At 37.8% G+C, this 24,874-nt stretch overlaps 1 protein-coding gene across 5 annotated transcripts in view; it reads right to left on the bottom strand.

Annotated features, from left to right (window-relative positions):
• Positions 1 to 24,874, bottom strand: part of adgrb3 (adhesion G protein-coupled receptor B3) — a 678,053-nt gene that overhangs the window by 10,351 nt on the left and 642,828 nt on the right. For 4 of the 5 annotated variants that reach the window (XM_062969070.1, XM_062969067.1, XM_003215498.4 and 1 more), the window contains 3 exons: positions 23,506 to 23,545; positions 20,988 to 21,631; positions 5,097 to 5,132 (listed from right to left, as the gene is read on the bottom strand). In XM_062969070.1, coding sequence (XP_062825140.1) covers positions 5,097 to 5,132; positions 20,988 to 21,631; positions 23,506 to 23,545 — 720 coding nt within the window. The remainder of the gene's footprint in view (positions 1 to 5,096; positions 5,133 to 20,987; positions 21,632 to 23,505; positions 23,546 to 24,874) is intronic. The other variant, XM_062969068.1, reaches the window with a different exon arrangement.

Consider the following 24,874-nt stretch of genomic DNA (forward strand, 5'->3'; position numbering starts at 1 on the left):
CGAACCGGCGTAAACTCTAAGATCTGCTGGGGAGGCCTTTCTCTCACTCCCACCTCCGTCACAAGCACAGTTGGTGGGGATGAAGGAGAGGGCCTTCTCAGTCGTGGCCCCCCGGCTCTGAAACTCCCTCCACGTGGAGATCAGATTAGCCCCCACCCTGTCCACTTTCCACAAAGACTTGAAAACTTGGCTTTTCCAACGTGCCTTTGAATAATGGTTTAGCTCATGATCATGGCTGCTCAGCTCTAATTTAATGTTTTCTCCAGCACTTTATTTCCAGCTCCGGCCCTATTGCTCTGCGTTTTGTACAAGCCTTGCCCTTCTCTCTCATTTCTGAACATGCCCACTTTTTCCATCACTGATTTGATGTTGATTGGTGTATTTTATGATGTTTTTACTTTTTGGTTTTTAATTGTTTTAATTATATTGTTTATTTGTTATATATTTTAATTATGTAACATTGAATTCCTTGTTTTATGCTGGGCTTGGTCCCCATGTAAGCCGCCCTGAGTCCCTTCTGGGAGATGGTGGCAGGTTATTATTATTATATATTATTATACAGGAAGGGAAAAGTCCTTTGGTCTACACTTACCCACTTGCCACTTTTCTGTTTCTGAATCAGTGCATTAAACAAAACTCACTTATTTTATCCACACTTTTCTGAATTTGGGGGTCCAATTTTCCAACGAGCAATGCATATATTAATTAATATAATGCACCAGGGAAATTGTAAAAATGTCTATATTAGTAAACAGGAATACAGGCTCCAAGATACTGTATTTGCACATAACTCTGTAAATGCAGTTCTGCACCTATCCATATTTTTGCAGCTATCAAGCCCTGGTAGGGGCTCCTGCTGTTTTAACTTACTAGCAGGGAAGGCAAGGAGAGGGAAAACGATTTAGAACATGTAGAAGAAACTGGCCCAGCTTAGTTGAAGAGGAAGGCACAGGGGTGTGCTCTAAAATGGAGTGCAATTGTCCAGAGCAGCCAGATATGTAAGATCGGAATTGCTCCCCCCCCTTCTTTGTCTGTCTACATATACAAAAGGCCATTAGGACAAAAATAGAGGTTCTTTCTATTTGTCCTAATGTAATGTATTAGGAAAAAGAGAAAGCATATGAAAAGGTCCCATTCCATTTTTCAACAAACCACAATTTAGCAAAACAAAAATAAGAAGCTTCCATTGTCAGTAAATTACCTTCATTTAGAACAACCTATTTCCCCCACATTCTAATGTGAGAGGCACATTCAATGGGGTAGGAAATGCTTCCCCACTATACAAAGCACTACTTTTATTTCATTTGATGTTATTTTACTTTAATTCTGTCTGGCATTTTCTGGCTCTGAGCATTTAACTAGAACTCACTTGACTGTGCAAATAGAAACCCTTATTTGGACATAGGACATTTTAAAATGCACAACATACTAGAATTTTCATTAGGGCCATAAAACACTCCACAACTAACACAGTGCAAGGGTTTTTTCTTCTTCCAGAAGCTGGGGGTGGATTAGGATGCCAATTTCTGGCTAATAAAAGCTTTACTGTCTTAATATCTATAACAAGTATGGGTATAGCTCTTCACTCATCTCTTATGCAACACTAAGTGCTGTTTTGGTTACACTGGTCTTTTTCTTTTAAGAAAGGATTATCTTAATCAGCAAATAATTGGAGATGTAATACTGCTAATGCCCTTAACACATACATTTTGAAGTTGTCCCATTGTTGCCTCTTTTGGGGTAGAAGTAATTAGATGGATAAATGTGGTGCTGGAGAGCTCGTTAATATTTAGAGAAGTGCATGTACTTTGAATTATTTACTTGTGTCTTGGAAACTAACAAAGGGCCAGCAGACAAGGATTTTTCATGCCCTCTTAACTGCTAAAAGATTAATAGTTTGATATTGGAAAGATAACTTTTCCCCTACTGCTAGTCGATGTACCAACAGCATTTGCAATATTTGAAAGAATAATATATAGACAAAACCGACAAATGGACTTATGTTTGGGCATTTGATCAGTTTTTATAGAAACTTATTAATATTGTTGTTACTTCTTTGTGTTTTCATTTTTCAGCTTTGTTATATTGCAATATTAGAGCATGTAACTGAGAACCTTCCTTGTGTACTTGTATCATGTATTCAAAATATATGTACAAGGAAACAGGCACAGATTATTTTGCTCCTTGGAAACAATTTGAGAGAAGGTATGAGGATTAAGAGAAAGGCTAGTATACTGGTAGATTCACATAGTTTGTATAAATGTATGTCCATGTGCACATACCATCAAGTTGTCTGTTGATTTATGGTGACTCCATGAATACTCAAAAGGGAATTCTGTCAGTTCTTTACTCTAAAATATAGCCTACCTGGTATTTGTTGATAGTCTCCATTTAAGTAATAAGAAGGGTGGACCTTGCTTAGCTTTCAAGGTCAGATGTAATCTGATGCCTTTAGGGTATTTAGGCCATAAAAATGGTTGAGATTATGCATCACCAGATTATGATGCCAGGGTGCCATTGCTGTATTATGTTTCTGGCCAAAAAACTATCTTTTCAACCTGGCAGCATCCCAACCAAAGGGTTTTTGAGGTGCTGCAAATTGGGGACTCTGAGAAGTGACATCTGCAGTACTTTCCTATTTGAGGCGCACATTGAGAACAGCCAGCCGGAATAACCCTTGTTGTTCCTGCCATACTTGCTTTCTCCAATGTGTCCCCCAGCAGGGAGAGCACTGCAGTTGATTTCACATCCCATTATCCTAACTTTTTGCAGCAGTTCAGAAACTCATCACTTGGGGTGCTGGCAAACTGAAAAAAAAAAAAGGTTTGGAAGAGGGGTCACATTCATTCATTCATAGCCATAAATGTACATATATTCCAAAAGTTACATAATCATAAGATTAGTTTATGATCTTGGAACTGTAGAACAAGGTGCCAGCCATTCTGTATTCAAAATTTGTATGCATACCATGCTCCTCCCTTGACTGGATGGCAATTCCCTGTCACTGTGAGCTAGATGGGACTATTTATTTCTTAGCTTTGATGGATTTTAAAAGGAGCCGTTCAGGAGATTTTGCTAGGCAGTTTTTAAACATCATTTTTCTCTGGGAAATTATAATGATAAACCACATTCTTCTCTCAAAGGCAAGAAAGCTGGTTCACGGAATATCTTGCGCTGCTCTGTGCCCATGCACATTAATATGGATGGTTTTGCAAACTGCCGTTAGTACATGCTTCTCAAATGATGATAAAGTGGTCCTAAGTGTATATTGCCTATGCAAACATGGTGAGGCTTCAGCTTCACAAGAGGAACACATAATTAATTATATCAGATAGTTAACTTGCATGAACAGGAAGCTCATGCATAAGCCAAGATTCTACAAATCATTAATATTCCACTGAATAGACAAAGAAATTCTGCTCTATGTAGAAAGCTTATTTCCTGAAAATAAGGGCTTAGGCTCAAGTTAGCTAGATGCTAATGCTATATAGTATATTTCATCAATCTGAATATTTTTTCATAATGAGAAATTGTGTTTACATTTAAAATAAAATACGATTCGCCTGCACCAGGGAATAGAGAACCTTTGGCTCTCCTGAGACCCCACAACTTCATATTGACTGCTATGGAATCCTGCAAATTTTTGATTAGGGAAGACCATTTAGAAATCTCAGCCCGACATCTCTAATGTCTCATAAAAATACACCCCCTCTACGCTAATTCCTCAAGATGTGGCCATGGCAATTAAAATGGAATCAGATTGCTATAAATGTGTAGTCTGAAGAGGCCTAAGATGTTTTGGAGTATAACTCCTACAGTCCAGCATTGGTTGCACTAGATTAATATTGCTAAGATTTTTAGACCAAAATTTCTGAAGGAGCATGCTTCCTAACACCTAACCTTCAAAAATCAAGTACAGTTGGCCATCTATAGCCTTGGATTCTGTATCTATGGATTCAACTATCCATGGCTTGAAAATAGTAAAAAGAAGTTCAAAAAGCAAAGCTTGATTTTGCCATTTTATATGAGTGATATCATTTTGCTATACCACTGTATATGATGGGAGTTGAGCATCAATGGATTTTGGTATCTCCAGGGAGCTATCGAGCTAAACCCCAGCAGATGCTAAGGACCCATAGTACAGACAGTACAGGCAGTCCCTGGGTCACAAACAAGATAGATTTTGTAGGTTTGATCTTAAGTTGAATTTGTATGCAAGTTTGAACAGGTACATTTTTAAGTGTAACTCTAGCCTCTTTTTAGTTTTGGCTAGTATAGAGAAGGGTTCAAGATCCCTGTAACATTTGTTTTGTTGGCTGTGCGACTGTTCAGAGGATTTCAGCTCACTTTCTGTCCCTGTGATAATTGGATTTTGAAAATTTTAGGTTGTTGTGGAAATAAGGATTGATGATAAAGCTTCAGTAAAGACAGCCTTTTCCTGAAATAACTCTTATAGGAGTGAATTTCCCTTATGAGAGGTAGATGTCCCCTCACTTCTTGTAGTATCACCCCCATTTGTAACTAGGAGTCATATATAAATTGGATGTTTGTAACTTGGGAGATGCTTTCTGCAAATAAATATCACTCACCATACAGCTTAAAATAGCACCAAGGGAAATGAATCTCCAAAGCAAAAACTTAGGTGCTGCAGAACAACGTCTTATGGAGAAGAGAAAAACCACTACTGAATGAAAGAGGACACAGCTTTAAGAAAAGTGGGAGTCCCAGAATAACAGGGAATGGGAAGCAGAACAAATGGACTAATAGGAAGTGGAGCCCTGGATGTATATGTCTGCATGTCCCTCTGTGTATGCATTTCTCTTTTTCTCCATCTGTATGTCCCTCTGTGTATGCATCCCTCTTTTTCTCCATCTTACCGAAAGCTTTTAAAAGTATCAACATCTGGAAAAGTGCATATTTCAAGGAACACTAAAAAGGAACAAATTTAGCAAGGCATCAACATTATATACTTCAGCACATAGTTTAAGTGTTTCCTCGTGTTTTATAAAAGCTGTCTTAAAAAAACTTCTTCAGCTTCACCTTGCTTTAAATTAAGCACAAGCTAAAGTAAGTAAAAATAATATAGGGAAACTTACTTCAAAGTCGAGGTCAGAATAACGTGATTTTCTTCTCTATTAAGCATTAGGAGAAAAAACAAAGACACAAACAATTGCATATTAGTTTGGATGAAAGAAATAGTATCTATTTCTCAACAGAGTTACACCCTTCATCATATTTTTAGTTTAACCTTTCATGGAACATTGGGGAGGATCCAGACATAATCAACCTATGTCCTATTGCTTTAAATGAATCTAACATGAGTGTGAAAAGGCATAAATCTTATTCAGTGTTTAGTGGAACCATCTGCTTTCCCATTGTGCACTGATCTGACAAAAACAACAGAAACAAGAAAAACAAACACAAAATAAAGAACCACTTTCATCTCTATACAACGAGTGCTCAGAATTTAGTGAAACTGATAACTTAAGCATGGGTTTGCAAGCCTTTGGGCATCCCCTTGTCATGCTAATCCTTCTGAATCTGGGCCTTCTCAGTGCAGACATGCTTTTGGATCAAGGGTAATGCTTTTACAAAAAGTATAAGAGGTGATACAATTTTTAATTTAAACCAACCATAGAAACCTGGTCATTGTTGGCCACACATAGCACTGGATATCATCTGACAAGGAAGCCTTTCACTGTTGGCTAAATATGACTCATGTACAGGTTTCAGTCATGTTTTGGGGGACACAAACCTAGGATTTAGTGGACAGGCCTTCAGAAGAGACTGATGACTAAATGATGTGGTCTGGGAGACAACTGTGTGGCCAAATTAAATTTCCTACAAGCATATATGTAAATATTAATGAGAGCAAATGGTAACCAAAGCAGCTAGAAGACTAACAATAAGTTTAACATTCTATGTGCATATTTTATACTACTTAGAAAATTCTGGTCCATTTTAAAACTGATGAACACCAAGCACAGGGAGAAGTGACTATTCATCTGATGAAAACAACACACCATAAAGCTGGGATGGAGATATTAGAAAGAAATTAGTGTCAGGAGAAGCAAGCTCAGAGTGCACACATGAATAGAGCCCCTCCAAAACATGTTGGACACTTCTTAAATAAAACATAGGCACTCTAGAAAAACATATTCCTCCCCAGTGAAGTTTCATTTATTTATTTAAACATTTTGATTCTAAGTAGAGTTCTCTACGGCAGCTTGGGCAGTAAGTGAATCTGTAGCAAAGTACTTGTAAATAGGAACAATATTGAAAAAGTAGAGAGTGAACTGTAAAACAATGGTATTGTTAGCACTTGTGTACACAAGATACAATGGGACCTGGGTATTTGGTTCCAGGACTTCCAATGGATACCAAAACCCATGAATGCTCAAGTTCTGCTATATATAATGTTGCCATAAAACAATGTGTCTTTTAAAAAATGGTGAAATCAACATATGCTTTTTGGAATTTTCTTGTGGGGAGCTGGATATTTTCATGATGCAGATAATTTAATCCATGGATATAGAATCTTTGTACACTATGTTGAATTTTGTTTCTTTCAGTGTTGTGTTACTATGTAACTATTTCATCCCTTTACAGTGTCCAGTATCTTGTATACATTTGGTGGTTGCAAACGCAGCAAAGTTCATTTCTGTTCTAGGCTGCAACACAACAAAATGTGCCAAAGGCAAGAGGATTCATGTGAATACTTCTGCAAGGCACCATAATCACTAACCTCACTTTTACTGGCAGCAAACCACAATGAAATAAATACATGAATACTTGCCCCTCAGTGTATCATTTTATTGCTGCCAGAAAGTTACTCCTTGAGACCTACTTAACATTGAACACCTTCAAATTTTGCTGTACTCACTCTCCAGTAGTGATATTCAGAAGAATTTCTGAAATTCACAGATACTCCCTGTAACAGTTTCCCTAGTCATACTCTCAAAAAGAATTCAAAAAGGCAAATAGGTGCATTGATCTACATCCACAAATTTGCTGTAGTGATTTTCATCACCACCAGAAGCAAAGGGTCTTAATGGTCCAGTTAAGCTATTCCAAACTACTTTGAATAAAGGTAGGAATAACTCATAATCATAAACCATTGGCATGAGCATTAATCCCCCCACCCCAGGCCATTACTGTGAAGGGAATAGCAGATGCTTTAAGGCTATTATTGTCCTCTATGATATCACATGTGGAAAAAAACTGAAACACTTGGACCTTTCTCCTTACAAACCCTGGCTTCACTACCCTATTGCTCTCAACTATTCACAGGAATGCAATTTTATACTGCAGTCCTATTGATTATGTTTAGTGAAGTTCAGCATGGTGTCCTCCCAGGTTAGTAAATATCGTATTTAACCCACTGAGTTATAAAAGACTTCGCCCGAAAAGCAAAGCCTGAGTTTTACTCTCTCTTTTTTGATTGACTAAAGAGGACATCTAAGAACAGTCCACCAAATTCAGATGAGGGTTGGGGTAACTGAAGAAAGTTGAACAAAGGAAGAATATGATTTTACAAGATAGCGATTTTATGTGGAAACAACAATATGCTAAAATCTGAGCATCAAACCCATCAGATCTGGCTTTATGGCCACAGAAAGAAAACAGCTGATTGAACAGTTAAGTAGGTAATTAACATTGCCATTTAAGAACCATCACACAACAATAAATTTGTTTTAATTAAATTACAGCTGCCATTCAATTAAATATTTAAAGATGATGTCAGCTGAAATCTGAGCTTCAGGACATGGACCACAAAGTGGTCAGAATCCATTCTGTCCTGTTCCAGCTTATGAGCAACACATGAGTCCTGTGGCATTTCATGATGTATGTGGAGAAAAGTGTGATTAGGCTTACGTGCCCCCAAACCATTAGTGTCTGCTTAAGCTTTACAGTAAAAATGAGTTAACTTTCATACTGCGCCAACTTCACTGCAGTGCAATATGTTTAGATAAAGGCCGTGGCTGGAATGCAGCAGATGAAGTGCACTATTCTCTGAATGCTGTGACTCAGAAAGAATAGCCATGTTATAACCCAACATGAGCTGCATTTTATTCTGCAGCAAAGCAAGGCCAAGTCTGTGTATTTTGGCTTTTATAGTTGCACCTGATGAGACAATTATCTATGAAAAGAAATCAATGGAACAGTCAATCCTTTGCTTCAGGATTCCAGACCTTCCCCTTTAAATAGACTGGGTTTTTTTTTTCAAGAAAAAGGTATGTTAAACTACAACTCCCCCCACTCAAGGGGAGCCTATGCAGGTCCATTTTGTTGCACCAGGAAGGATCAAATTCCATTGGTGAATGGTGCCAATATTTTCTCTTGTCCACTTGGTTAGTGGCTGTGCAGTCTCATTTTAGATGATCTGGGAGGGGCATGATGCTATTCTGGTTTTGGAGGTAGGAGTTTGGAAAGATGTGGTGAGATTATATGCCCCAATGGTACAGTTGTTGGTCATGTATTAAAGAAAATACTCTGTTTGTCCCAAAATGGCCCAACATGTCTTTCCCTCTCATTGGGGAAAGCTTATTTTCTGAGGATATGAACTACAGTAGTTTGATGTTGGTGTGTGAATGGCATTGAATGTGATTAATCTACAAATAAACTCTAGAGGCAGAGAACTCCTTCACTTTACCACCTAAAGGGAGAACTACTAATTAACCCACTTAATAACAACCCACAATTTCTAAAAAGTTACAAGTAGGGCTGACCATAGAGATGGGTGAATTGGATGTTCTTTGAGTGCATTTGTCTAAATTAGACACAGCAAACCAATATAATTTACTACAGAATCATCTGGTCCCTTAGATGTTCTTGAGCTGCAACTCCCAACACCCCTGGTCATTATACATAATGACAAATGCTGCAAGTTGCCATTCAATGACATGTAGAAGGTGGCATATTTTTAACTCTGTATAAGTCTTGACTTATCATTCAACCATTGACTCAAGGTTCATTGAATGTGGGACTCGCAACTGGATTTAGACCAGATGAATTAAGACTAACAATAAACTATGGTATGTTATTATGTGAGAAAATCTGGTGAGCCTTGGGTTCATGTGTTAGTTTCTGGCTGCAAGGAATTAAAAGTTTTCTGAGTAATAGTGTTTTGACCAAACTGGGGCAATTCGTCATTACCTTTAGCTGTGACTTAATGAGGCAAACTTATTGCAAACCTTTGTTTATCTAGTTAGCTTGTTCTAAAAAACTAAAGCTAAAGTTAATCGCCATTTAAGATCTGATAAGCTGCAGTTAGTTGAAATGGGAAGTGAAAACATGAGAAGTGAGGGAAGTGTGTACAAATGATTCAGGCCTGATTCAGGTAATGATGACTCACACTTGATTGATATGTCTGGAGCAGTTGCAAAAAATACTGCATATTTTGCGTGATTTTGGTTTCAGTATATTTTCAATAGGAAAACAAAAAAAAATATGGGAAGACAATATTGAAAGAATCAAAATAATTGTCCTACATTAGGGGAAAGCTGGAACCATTTTTTGATATTTATTATTTACTTTAAATTCGTGAATCCATAAACATTTGTGTATAGTGGTGGTGGCAACTTAGCACCACTGAGTTTGGCATTTTTTTAAAAGTCAAATGGTGCATAGAAATAATTACAGAACTTTATGCCACCTTCTATTTCCAAAGGAAGTAGAGCTTACTTAAAACAACACAACTCAGGAACCTATTGTTTGGGAATGTCGAGAATGTCATTACTGTCACAGTATGGCATGCGCTTTGATGGTAGCTCAGGGAAGCTAATACATACAACTAACTTCCTTGCTCATTATTGTTATAGGAAGCAATTGGACAATGTTAACTAAAAGTACTGCTGGTTAAAATGATACATGTCTATTAGTGAAAAGAGGAACCATATCTATACAGTTCAGTAGTCTCGGAGTTTATTCGCATGTTATAATGTAGGGATGTAATTCACTAGGAGTGTTCTTGGAGGAAGCAATAAGTAATGTTAACCATTTATTCCAATTGCAAGAATTTAATCAAAATGTTGTTTTCTCTATGCAAAATAACTGTGTAAATTTTATGCAAATTACTCATGTATAAGCCTAGAAATTGTCGTTTAAAATTGCCCCCCAAAATTTGGGCAGAATTATACATGAGTCAATATAAGTAGTGTCCCTTAATTATTATTTTAAAAACCATCCCTTTCTCTGAGTAGAGTGGGGAAAGGCAAGAGCGTAGTCTTTCCCATGATAATGCAAAAGAAGCACTGATCCATTCAATCTTTCCACCATGGCTCTGCATCTGGCCTTTTTGAATGCCTAGGCAGGGAAATGGCAGTGTCAAACAGGTATGGTTGGCCTCCTGAGCCAATGCTAGTACTCTCCATGGAATAATCTTGAATTTACCTACACGTTATACCAAAATTTCATAATTTTGGTTCCCAAATCTTCCCTCAGCAGTATATACGATAAGTTCTGAATTTCAAAGATTCTAATTAGTCCAGTTTTTTTCTCACCAGGGTTTTACAATACTAAAAAGAAAAAAACTGTTTGTGGGTTGTTTTGGTTTTTTTTTTATTGGTTTCTAAACATTTTCAAATATACTTTTTATCCCATTTACAGTGTTCCACATAAAAGGCAAAAGAGATCATGCTCTGCAGTGAAATCCCTGGAATTCACTAGAGAATTTGTGTTTTGAATAATGCAAGCAAATGAAAGAAGTGTTAGCCCCCCCCCCCCCAAAAAAAGAACATGATTTAATAAATAAGGGGCCATCATACAGCCTGAGTCATCTCTAAAGGCAAAGAGAATTGTTGGTGACTTTGGGAAAAGCAAAATGTCAAGACTAATGTAGACAGAACAGATACACAAGCAAATGGCTGAATTAATAAAATGCAACTGAAAAAAGGGTAAAAGAGCTATCCAGATCTTACTATAGGGGAAGTATTGGATATGAGTAAACACCCATTAACAACAGTCATTAGGCACCTATTAAGGTAGTTGGTGTTCAAGCTGTTCATTAAGAATAATAGCACAAAAGTAAGAAAACAGTAACTCATCTTGAATTTCAGATGAGAACATTATCATTAGTTGATTTGAAGGATCAAAAACTGGTCACAGACTTACTACAATATCTGGTTGTGCAAGTTGTATGAGACTGTGGGAGAGAGCAGGGGAAAATGAAATCTATTCACATTCCAACATTGACAGAAGATGACCTGATATCACTTTTCAGCTTTTCTGTTTCCTTGGTTAAATGATAGTGAGAAAGCCCAGATCAACGCTAAAAACCCCATATGCTGAAAGCAGACACAGGGGTGGGGAGAAGCAAGATGAAGAAAACAGCACAAGGAAAGGAAGACTGCAGCAATAATTCATTTTGAGTCAATTTGGCATTGAACTAATCATGTAGAGCTTTCTCTGTATAATTCCAGAACAACTTTGAACTCTGTTCGCTGGAGGACGAAAATAGAACAGCGCTGAAGGATAATTTTTGTAAACCAACCTGCATTAAGCTGCTGGCAGCACGAAGATGCAGCTCCCACCCAGTGACTAATGCAATCCCTCTCCTTCAAAGTAAAACAGGCTGGATGATGCCTACTGTGCTCCAAAGTCTAATCGGCAACCTGATTAAACCGGTTAAGACAGTGGTCAGGACACACAAGGCATTGCAGGGGCTAATTGAAACAAGTGATATAATGTTCTGGAGGAGCTTGTATCTATGTTTCCATTTATATAAATCCTGATTAGCAATAGTTCATAATTTGCTCTGAGAGTAAACTTGACATCCAGCCCCAGAGCAGATTTCCTTTCCACTCCAGAAAATTAAAGGGGGAAAAACCATCTATCCTCTTTTGCCATTTTAGAGATTTAAAACTGCATTTGGACAGGTGATTTGCTTCCTCACAACTTAAATATCCTTTAATGTGCCTATCTCTTTCTTGGGAACACAGCTTATGTGGACTGAATATAAGATTTGCAGTCTATTAGTCACTAATATAGGCTAGACATAGTGGAGCGATGTGGCATGAATGAAAATGCTGCACCTCTTGATGGCTGGAAGTTACTTTACTACATGTCTGAAATATATATGGTGGGGGTGCACCAACTGAAAACTTATTGGTGCCACATGGGAGAGTTCCACTTGTTTACACAAGAGACTACAAACTAATATTTTAGAAATGATTAAGTTTGGGATATAAGCTGCAGTAAAAGTCTAAAGCTGGTGAATGATGGCAGTCAGAAAATCTATGTTCTGTCAGTCTTTTAAAAATGTTTCAAATAAATACAAACATCAATCAAACTGGATTTTTGTCATAACATGCTTCCACAATTGCTTTGAAACTTGTCTTTTTATTTGAATGCACCATATATTATCCATTCACTTTTTATGTAGATAGAATTTAGATAGCATCATTGACAATGCATTGCATTCCTGTGTCTTCTGTGTTGCCCTACCATCTATTCTCTTTGTAACAGAATGCAGTCACGACACAGTTTTCTCAAAATGAACAGGGAATTTGATATTGAGACTTTTGTGGGTACAGTGTCCTTAATCAAGTGCTTCCGGTTTGCAGTTTTAAAGTCTTATATTATTTCCTGCAGTTTTGATGTGTATTTATAGTAAAAAAAAATTATAGGAAGAAATCAGTATTTATAGCCCTCTGTTATCCTACTCTACAATAGCAAATGGGAACTGACATTGAGGAGTGACTAGGAAAGGAGATTCAAGGAATAATTACTAATCTATTCAAAACCAGTCCTTCAACCATGCTTACCAGAAAGCAATCCAACAGGAGCTTTTAATTAACATCAGAAAAAATTCTTTGCTAAATGGGTTGGCTTTATCAATAGAGATATAATGAAAGGTGTATGGAACCATGCTTTTAATCCCACTCCCAGCTAATTGTGCAAAAGCATGCTTTCATTCCTGGTAAAGGGCTCTAATGCAGAAGGACTGATGACTGAGAACAAGTAAATGACTCAAAGGTATTCATACTGAGTGTGATTATCCTGAATAACAGATTCTGATTGTAATTGCATGAATTAAGAATGGATTTCTGAAGTGCTCCTTGTATCTTCATGTAACCCTATTCCTGAATGCATTTGGTATCAACTATCTTATCTCTCTAAAACCTCCCAGTTACTCGCTTCTACATATATACAACCCATCCTTTCAGCATTTTGGAAAACTTATTTACAAATCCCTGAAGTTTGACATATAATTGATTTGCATTCAGACATTGATCTGGTGACGTCTGAACATCTAAAAGCCAAGTGTTTGTCCGCCTGTGTGTGTGTATGTGGGGGGGGGGGGGGGCGGCAGCAGCTATCTGATTGCTTTATGTCCCTTACACACTGCATTAATAATAGACAGAACTACTGTATTTACTCGAGTATAATGTGCACCTCAATTTAGAAGGTGCACATTATGGATTTGCCATTGAATGTACTGTGGCCAATGATGCAAACATAGTGCCTCAGGGAGGCAGGCAACAAGAATGTTGCCATTTGGGAAGCAACCATCCCAGATATGAATTTGGGCTTCGTAATGAAGGAAAAAAAAAGATTTTGTTTCCATCCATCCCAATGCTAAACACCTTTGGTAAGTTTTATTTTTAAAGAGAGCATACCTCCAGGGAAATGTGCTTGATTGCAACCTTAATGTAGTACATTTTCACTTTGGGGGTTCCTTACTCTACACTTTTGATAAGAATGAGCTACTGTTTTTCCCTGAGGATGTCTGGGTACCTTAATGCAAAGGCAGTGAGCAGAGACCTTCTTTCACTTTTCTACATTATTAAAAGAAAGATATACACTTAATTTGGAAGCACCTAGCAAAAAAATCTGCATTTCTTTCAGACTTTTCACCCTCCTTTCATTTACGAATCAAAAACACGTGGGAAGTCACTGCTTAAAGTAATTTGCTTTAAATGAGAACAGTTGTCTGTTTGTGCTCCTTCAAAGCACAACCCGGTTCAAAGGGATGCAAAATGATTTTGTCAGGAAAACTGAACACTTTGAACTGAAGAAGTACACTCCAAGAGATTTTCTCTGAAGCCAAGGAAGTTGAACCAGCTTCAATCTGTTGAGATGGAAAATGGCCAGATGAGAGCAAGCTTGTAAAAAAAACAAAAAACAAAAAAACAAAAACAAAACAAAACAAAAAAGACAGACAGACAGTCACTGGGGTTGTGATGGATGCTAGAAGAACTTCCTAAGTTTTTAATTAAACTACAGTTGACGGATAATAAAATATTATGTTTGACTGACACTTATACTTAAAACCAGATGGAATGCAAAATAATGGCTTGTTCTTGCTATTGCCTCATTAGGACTATTCCCGAGTCTTCACTTTGACCTGTGAGCTTCGTGAGGTAGAGATGAATATACTCCAAGCATCAAAATAGAGGTCATTTTCAGTTACTTCAGGTTTTTTGATGAACCACTTAGTTCTCAGGTAGTGAATTGAACTGATGTTTTGGACAACCACATATATAGTCAAAATAATAGGGTTCACTCTCACCCTTGGTTTCAAGTACCTTGGGGAAGGGGTTGGATGTTGAATGCATTCCATGTGGATATGGGGATGATACTGTGCACATTTTGAAACATAAATGACTAAAACTCTACTCAACATGGAAAATATGTAAATTAAGTTGATTGCACTTATCAGAAAACATGAAATGAAAAAATGCACATGAATTTCCAAGTGACCCTTTTGCCCAAGTATTAAGTAAGTTGATGAGGTGACAGGTTCAGTTTTCAAGATGTCTCTTGGGCTACAAAGAAAAGGTGGGAAAATGTTGCCTAAAGTAAAGATGGGTAGATAACCAGATGAATCGAGTTATTGAAATGCAGCATGACTTTGGCTGGGAACCAGAAAGGGATGTGATAAACTGGCCAAGAGAGCACTCATTAGACTGGAGCGCTAACTGGTGTTAATTGTGGTGTGCCAGAAAACCATTGCCTCTGTTCAACCTACTGTCAATGGTCTATAATTTGTGGAAATAATTGAGTTCTTCTGAACCAATATAACTTCTTGCAGATTGGAATCTACATTTAGTATTTCCAGTTCGTTAGTTGTTTTTCATATCTGTGGATAAATTTTAGATAGATCTGAGTGGATTCTGTGACAGTTGCTTTACACAGCCCTGATGAAATCTGCTCCTGGTGATTTATTTTTCCCAAGTGCTTTGAGCGCAGCTTTTACATCACTTTCAAAAATTGTAAGTTCATGTTCAAATGGTTCTTCCTTAATGAATCTGCCCTCCTTTTACCTCTTTTATATTATATTATTTCAATTAGCTTTCAAATTTTACTTTATGATGTATCTTCCTGCTGGTGGTAGAGCATCCTCATTCTTGCTTTAAATTTCCCTTTCATTTCTTAGATCTTGTGGAAGATGTCTTTTGTTCTTCCTTTTCTTCTGTCATCTTCTATTTCTCTACACTGACTATTGTAGTATATCTCTTTGTCCCTGTGCACACATTACAGAACCATTGCATTCAGGGTTCTGACCCTATTTTTGTCACCTTTTACTTTTGTGTCCCTTCTGTCTCTAGAGGTTTGAAGATTGTAATCTGTCATTAAGTAATTTGGGGTGGGGGGGGGGGGATTGAGGATTGTTGCATTACTCCCTGGCTTCAGTTCAGCATTCTCCTGGCTCTCAGTTAATTAAGACTCACTAGTGTAAATCTATTTTTCATTGTCTTTAAATTCTACATGGATATTTTTCAGACTGCTTTGGCACAATTATTAGTTTAGTGTTCTTTTTTTTAGTTTTACTCTAAATTTTTATATTCCTGGTTCATGTTTTGTGTCAAACTCCGCTCATGGTCTTGTTTTTGCAAAGAGAATTGAGCTTCATTCTCTTCCGTTTCCTACTGTGCAATCTATTTGATATCTATATTGACCATGAAGTGAAATCCATGCATATAATTGACTTTGGTTGTCTGAAGAGTGTACTGATGATAAACAAACTGTTGGCCTTGCAAAAATCTAAAAGTTACTCTCCTGCTTTATTTCTTATCTCTAAGCCAAATTATCCTACAGTCTTTGGTTCTGGAGGTTTTCTACTTTAGCATTAACAAACAAGGCTGTATTGGTGTGTAGTCAATTTCTTTCTGGACTGCAGCATAGAATCATTTTCTTCCACTTTTGCTTTTCTAGTTAGAGCATAAATTTGGTTTATAGTTATATCAATGGATTTTCCCTGAATTCTAATTGATATGTTTAGACCGATTTGTTTATATATATTCCTTGATCTCTTCTTACTACTATTACAATCCCATTTATTCTTAGATTTTCATTTCTTGAGTAAAACACTGTATAATAATTGAACTCAAACCTTCCCAATCCCATCCACTTAGCTCAATATATTCATTCATTTGTCTAAAATTTTGAGTAAAAAATAACCAGCCCAAAACTGGGTTGACTTATCCACAGTGAGTATAATACTTAACTCTAACCAAAAAAGAAACCCTTCCCTTCTCTGAATATAATGGCAAAAGGCAAGAGCTTAGCCCATCCCCAAAAACCTAAAAGAACTACCAATTCCTTCTTCCCTCTCCACCGTGACACTGCTTCTGACTATGTTGCAAGCTTGGCTAGAGAAATGGTGGTGGCAGTCGCTAGGGGTGCCTGGACCCCTGAAGTGGCATTGGCACTTTCCCGTCTCCATGGAATAACCCTCAACCTATCCAAGGGTCATATCAAAATTCATAATTTTGGCATCCAAAACTGCCCTAAACAAGAGATATATAAGGCATTTAAGGCAGTTTTCTAATCCCAAGTATTGTAATGTTTATGCATCCAATTTCTTCATTTACATGCCTTGGTTCGCTTGATTCATGTTTCCACATTTCTCTAATAGATTGTGCAGCTTCAGACTTTCCTTTCAGCTGTGAGCATTGCAGCAGTTGTTTGTCCTTTCACTTTAAGTTCAGTTGCATCATAAGTCACAACACTGCTCATAGCTGTTCTATGCTATGCTCTAGGAGCTTGTTGAGTGCCATCCTTCTTTGGAGTTACATTTTCTACTGCTAGCTCTAGCTTTATTTTGGACTGTATCATCATAGGATTTTCATGGTAAAAGACATTCAAAGAGGATTTACTAGTGCCTCCTTCTGTGCATTACTAACAAGCACTAGCTACAGTGCCACTGATGTCTCGGAGAGATCTGATGCCCAGTGTTACCCTCTACTACTGCTGCTATCCAATAGTTTTTTGGCACATGTGGAGACTATCACACTGGGAAGGGGTGGGGTGGGGAGAAGCGTCATATTACCATGTTGTTATGTCCCATAGTGTTGTAAAGGACATCCTTCCATTTCTCATTCCTCTTCACACATTGTCTTTTCTTGCCAGTTTTACCACTTTATCCCACAGGCCAGTGTAGTCCCCTCCCATTTCATTTTTAAAAGAAAAAAACTTTGGGAAATAAGCTTATGGGATACTTGACTTTCCCCTTTGATCCTGCTACTCTAGATTCAAGCATCTGACTTTAAATATGACACCACTTGAGGAGAAACCTGACTTTCCCCACTACTCTGCAATAGACCCAAGAAGCTAATCTTACACCAGACACCACTTGGAGGGAAACATGACTTTTCCCTGTGTTGGGTTCAAAATGTATTCAATTTGCAGAAAGACTGCTTTGTATTTCGCACTGAAGCAATGCATAAGGCAAGTGAAGTTAATCCAAATATGTCTATCCATATTAGCACGGTCTTCCAGCAGCACCATGAGAATTGTGATAGTATCTGACTTCATATAGCAGTAATGTCTATCTTCCCTCTGTTCATGGTTCTTAGGGTGCGATTGAACTATTTATCAGGACAGAATGGAAATGAATTTCCAATGACTAATATTATAGAGAATAGTTATAAAAATTGACCTACATTTTCTGCAGCTGGGGTAATTCGGCAAGGTCTATTTGATGCTTGCAGCAAAAATACAGGATCAAAGAAGAGGCACTAAGAATTCATCAGATTCTTTTCTGAACTAATATTTGATTGCTCCAATATTATCTGTTTCTGCATACTGAAGCTGAAAATGTTTTGAGTATATAAACCATGCTCAGAAAAGTAAGACACTGATCAGAATCCCCATTGAAAATGGCAACTAGAAAGTCTATTTATATTACGGTAGTTTAGTAAGTAATTCTGAAGTTAAACAATTCCCTTAATTACCTTGGCAATCTTTCCTCGCTTTTATTATGCATTCAACAATCCATGGTATTGCATTTTCAGATTTTAAAATTGATGAGTGGAAGCCACAAATCACACAAGTGCCCTTTACTGACATGACTAATTAATTACATGGAAGTGATGATAAAATGGCAATGTAAATTATGCAGAAAGCTATCATGATAGCAGAGGTTATGATTAGAATGAACATTGGGGAACATTGTTTTCTGGCATCTGTTCAATGCCATGTTCAATGGTGGATTCTGCCTAATGGAAGCACTTCTCTTTTCTGACTTGTGCAAAGGGGACCAGAGAACTGAAAATTCCTGCAGATGTAATGAACTGATCCAGAAATGGTACTAATGGGCCACCAGTATACTATACTTGTTTCATTTAAATGAAATGAAATTGGTGAAAAGTCTAAGGCAGGCCTGCACAACATACAGTCAGATGTGGCCCACAAAGGCCTTCCCTGCAGCCCATGGATGGGCCTGGGCTTCTCCTTTGCTGGCCTATGTAAAGGACAGGCTGGTAAAGGAGATGCCCAGGCCCTTTGTCAGCTTGCCTGCCTGCTGAGCAAGATCTTGTAGCTATTGCCAGCAGGTGCACTGGTGGGTGAAGGGTCACTTGCTTGTACACCTGCCAGCAAGAGCTGTGGGGCCTGCCTCTCTCCTCCCCAAGAGCTATATCTATGGAGACTTGCCTTGCCCAGCATGGGAACAGTGCGAGGCACAATATTCCCTTTCACAGAGAGGAGGATGGCCCGCAGAAAGGGGGGAGGGCTGTTGGCCCTTTACAAAGGCTAAGTTGTGTAGACCTGGTCTAAGGTCCAAACCCAATAGAATTATTACTGCTTGCATGATGATCTGGTATGTAAGCAGTTTTATTTTTTGCCCTTTGTGCAAGGATGAGGTGGTGGTGAGGAAAGGGGAAGGCTACCAGTTCTGAACCACCCTTGGAAGCAAGAACTGGAGATCTCTGTATTTCCCCTCCCTCCAACTGTCACCATTGACACCATTACCATCTTTGACTCCACCATATATAGAATCTTAGCCTCCCCTTTCTTGTGCTTGTAGTGCCATTGTGGGTACAGGAAAGTCGAGAACCATTTGCTACACTTGTACTCACAAAGGTCCTAAGGTTAGTTAGTGTTTGAAAAAAGTAACCGTTCCCTTTTACATTATTCAGTGCTCCTTACTCCTAGGTAAGTGTGCACAGAGCTAGAGTCTCTAACATTTATAAATATGTAAAAAAGTATTTGACATTGATATTAATGTTTTTTAAAGTCTCGGCCAATGAGCAAAGCAATATCTCCCTTCAAGTTACTAAATATTATATAAAACATTAATGAGCTTTACAACCTCTTTTTAATGGTATACCATACTTGGGAATTGAGGGTCAGGATCACTGGGTAGTATGAGAGGTGCAAAACATAGAAAGTTGTCTTCTACTGAGACAGACCACTGGCCCATCGATCTTACTGCTTTATGGCATAGGCTCTCCTGGATTGGCAGGACCTTTCACATAATGTGGCTTTTGAACACACCACTAAAGTCTTGGAAGCACAAGGCCTAGGCAGAGCACTAACATTCACCACTTTGTTGCTGTTTTCTCTCAATGAAAACTTTAAGCTTATACCTAGACAAGGCTGATCAAATCCACAAACCAGTTGCCACCATCTCATGGCATAAGGAATAGAATACGAGAACACAAGGTGCCATAAATGATAAAATTATTATGTGTCAGAACTGATAGTCTTGCCTCTGAAGGCAGCCAAAGCAACAACCTGTCATTCATTAGTCAACATGACAGTAGCAAGAAATCGGCATACTTCTGTAGCTATCCACCAGGTACTGACACATTATCTCCAGAAAATAGCTTTGACATTTTTACCCATTTTGTTCCCAGAACACCATTACAAGAGACATCTTGTTTTATTCACTTTCTGACATTATCTGCTTCTGGACCTTGGCACTGAGCACAAAACTGCATTCTATAGTCAGTCTCTTTTTGTGTCCTCTAGGCCTACAGGGTAACCCCAAACAGTTAGGAATGTTGTCACCTAGCAACACTTGCCCTAACAGCCACAAAATATGATTGCTGTAGTTAAGTGGTAGTGAATTTTAGACAACCCCCCTAATTATTCCAGGCACCCAGATAGCCTAAATTGTATTGGTCATCTGTACTGAAGCAGACTCATTAAATGAATGATTAAGTAGTGAATCAATCAGCTCTGCATTTAAAGGATCTACTATAGCTAAAATGAACAAATTGGGGCCAGGGTATCCCCTTCACAAAGGGGGCAGAATCATCATACTCAGATTATACAAATCTAAATCTTCTTCCTACAGCTGTTTTCTCTTGTCCTGCTGGAGGATACCAAAGACCAATTTGCCCCAACACCCCACTTCTAACCATGACTAACTAAATGCCTGCGGGAAGTCCCTAAAAAACCACATGATGGCAATGGGACTCTTTCAGAGTTTGCTGCCCCAAACTGATAGTTTAGTGGCCTGGTGCCTCTGGACTTCAGAAGGTAGACAACCTTGATGATTCTGCCCTCCATGAATTTGTAACATATTAACGGACCACACTGATATGGTTGATTCTGTAAAACCTCTCTCATCAGATCAGTGTCCTACTAGAAGCATGTTGATTACTACCTGGTCATATATGTGGTCACATACCAAGATATTCCATTTTTTGCCAGTATGTGTGGGAGGTAGGTGTGTCATATTCAAGAATCGTGACTATCTCTATTTAATATTTTTAGAAAAGAATGTCACATGCATTAGTTTCTGTAATACTGACCTCCAAAGAACTCATTGATATAGTTGATCCAGTTTCACTCCTTGCAAGTCCTGTGCTATCATCCAACTCTGAAGCCATGAAATTCTTCACTGCTGTGCGAGGTTCAAAAGACAAGTTCTGCATGTGTTCCTGGGTAGGGAGATGTTGATCTAAACTCATACTGAACTGGTCCATTACACTGGGGCTCATACTAAATTCAGGATTAACTTTATAGTGCAAAAGCCTTTCATGAGGCAAAGTGTCCATGCCTATATTCAACTTGCTGTCATCCTTCAGAGATGCCTGTGTGTTCATGGAGCCTCTGGGCATGACAATATAATCACTCTCCATCATTCTGTCCTGAGGGTGGACCATGTCCATATCTGCACCTCTCAGGTTGTCATCCGTACATAAATACACAGTCCGCCGCAATTCTGAGTTGTCCTTTTTCAGACACTGATTGGCCAGTTCGCTCATGCTCATGGGCATATGCATGCCTCCTGACTGCTGAATGATAACTTTAGAAATTATATTCCCAGGCAATGTTGAGTAGCTCATTCCTTCTGGGCTTACTGCCTTCTCCTCTTCATCGTCGTTCAGGGAAATTCTAGAAAGAGTTCCTGTTATTGTTGCTGCTCGACATGGTCCAATGTCCTTATGGAGAACTGGAAATTAGAAAGCAGGAGCACACACTTTTAATATGCCCAGGAATGGGTGTTTTTACTCTGGCTGCAAGTATGTTGTCATCCCAATTGAGGATAGCAGGGCAAGTTTAAACTATAGATGTGCAAATAGAAGTTCTCTAGATGTAGCTCCTAGCAGCCCTATCCAGCATAGCCAAAGGAAAAGAATGCTAGGAATTACTGCCAGGCAACATCTGAGATACTTAAGTAGCTCACATGTATTTTAATTGATGTAATAATACTGTACCAGATTATATCAAAGAAAGTTTTAGCATTTGAGTTTATACAAGGAGAGAAAGGATAATCCTTAAGGAATTGTTCTTTTTGTTCTTTGTAATGGCTAAAATTAATAAAAACCCAGATATTACAAATTATACAACTACATAGAGGTATTCATGAAGATTACTATTTTATTAAGACGTATGCAGTTGCCTTTCCATTTTCAATTAAAGAATAATATTTTGCCTTGAAGAAAGGATATGCATGAAGTAGGCTTGACCATTTAAACTCTCCTTACAGCGTAGTACTTAACTAAATGGAAAAAAATCCTTTTTAAAAAAATGGAAGCTGGTCATTACATTGCTTCTAAGCCACATGTCAAAATCACTTCACCCAGTCACATTCTATTAAATCTCTCATTTAAAAAGTCAAATTAAATCCCTTAATTTCAACACAGAAAGTCTGCCCTAAACTATCCTCTTTTCATGTTGAATATTTTAGCTTCTAATTATGAATCTTTCAAAAAGGAATACTACATTTACGTGACCATTAGGGAGTTATTCTCAGTTCATACGTTCTGTCCACCTGGTGTTCTGTTGCCACCTGGGAGCGGCAATAGCAGCAACACAAGCATAGTTCATGGAGGGGATTGAGTGGTGCACCATTTGGACAGTAGACTAGTATGTATCAGACCCAATCCACAATCCACACTTGCCCGGAATACCCCAAATTTTCCCAACATGAGGCCAAACTGGACTAATCCTGTTTCACCCATGATACTTACCAGAAGTGCGGAAGCGTCATGGGAACTGCCAGAAATGAACTCAAGATGAGTCTGGGTTATAATATTCATGTAGATGAGAACCTAGGCCCTTTCTATACTGCTATATAATTCAATTCAATGCAGATAATCTGGATTTTATATGGCAGTGTAGAAGGGGCCCTAGTTTAGCTGCATACAGGAACTGTGATGCATGTTGATTGGATATCATATCTTACACGAAGCCCACCCCCAGTCTGATATATATAGGGATTTTAAATTGGAGGTATATCACGCCTTTCCCTTTTGTATGATTTGGGGGTGATCCCTTCCCTCATGTTGATTGGGCCCCCTTCTACACTGCCATATAATTCAGATTACCAAATCAGATAATCTACATTATCTGATTTGAACTGGATTATATGAATCTACACTGCCATATAATCTACTTCAAATCAGATAATCTGGATTTTATATGGCAGTGTAGAAGGGGCCTGGCTTGCCATGCTCATAAAGATTTCAACCAATTGAGCTTTCAGAATGCTCTGCTAGTAACAATGCCTTCATTTTCTTATATCTATTTTCCATATCAAAATGTATTTTTGGATATCAAGTATTAATAAGAATTTAAAAAGTTACTTTTTGGATTAAAACTTCAATGTGCATCGTTCAATAAATTATAGTTATTGAGAGTCTGGAAATAGTAATTTAAAAATATACTTTCCTAAACTCAGATTGTATATCCGTTTCAAAAATGTATAACATGTTGTAAAATAGCTAGGTGTGCCTGAATGTTTATTTGTCACTTAGAGGTTATAATAGCACATTAACTTTCATTTTATTTTTCTGCATTTACATAATGATATGACCACCTTACCTGACCGACAGGCAATGTCCACATCTTTTTCAAAATCTGTCTGTAACAATAACAAATAAAAGCCAAATAAGACAACCATTATTAGTCATCAGCTAAAAGTCAAACTAGATGTTGAATGACACACATAGCTACTGCTTGCTCCTTCTTATCAGGGCTTAGAAATGTTATTCTTCTTGACTGCAGCTGCTTAAAGCCCTCATCCAGCAGATCTATAGCCTGGGGGAAATAAGATCATCATGACTGGTCATGTTGATAGGAGATTAAATCCAAAAAAGGTAACTTTCCTAACTGCTCATAACATCTAATATAAGCAATACATGTATCTTTTGACATCAATGCATCATTACATTTTTGTACAAAGTAACAGAAGGATAATGCTGCATTAATAGCATTTAAAAGTCTTTATTGTATATAGTTGATGTTTCCTCAAATATATCTAAGATCTTATTTTTCCATTCTTATAGCCCAGAGTAGGGGAAACTGTGGTCTTTCAATACTGTTGAAGTGTAACTCTCATCTGCACTGACCAGTAGCCATACTAGCCAGGTCTGGCAGGAGATGGAGTCTAAAATAATCTGATAAACCACACGTTTCCCAGTTCTGGTAAATCCCATTGTCAACTTAATTACAACAAAGTGGGAGGAATTATGTTGACTCTGAGCCTTATTTATACCTAATAGAGTTCCATTACTTAAACTGACACCCTTATAAAGGGATTTATAAAAAGGATTTTGTTCTTGTTGAATTATGTGGCCTGGATCTGAGACATTTAGCGTAATATATTTTGTGGATAATTTCTTCTATTGAAATCAAATTACAAATCATACTGTGTCCCAGTGTTTGATATATTTTATTATGGGATTGCTGGAAGGTCTTTAAATGTTTGGAAATCAATGCCAGAGGGCATATTTTATTAACAATATTGTAAAATTAAAACATGAAGTAACTGGTAGAATGGCAACAGTAACTTTAGATGGCAAAAGAACAAAATATCAATTAGAAATTCATATATTATTTGTTGACCCCTAATGATGAATGCAAATACTGTACAGAAGAGAGAATGAAATAAATTCCTTGTATCTACCTAACTGGGTTTCCTGGTATATTTAAAAGTAGTGCCTGCTAACTTTGGAAATGCTAAGATGGCTTAGCAAGATGCAGGAAAAATTAGGTTGTATCTACATTGTAAAATTAATGCAATTTGACACAATTTTAATTGCTGTAGTTCAGTGTTATGGAATCATGGGTGTTGTAGTTTTATAAGGTCTTTAGTCCTCTCTGTCAATGAGGGCTGGTGCCTCATCAAATTACAAATCTCAGGATTCCATTGCATTGAACCATGACAAGTAAAGCGGTGTTAAAGTACATA

The sequence above is a fragment of the Anolis carolinensis genome, chromosome 1, assembly GCF_035594765.1.
Source record: "Anolis carolinensis isolate JA03-04 chromosome 1, rAnoCar3.1.pri, whole genome shotgun sequence".
Classification (NCBI taxonomy): domain Eukaryota; kingdom Metazoa; phylum Chordata; class Lepidosauria; order Squamata; family Dactyloidae; genus Anolis; species Anolis carolinensis.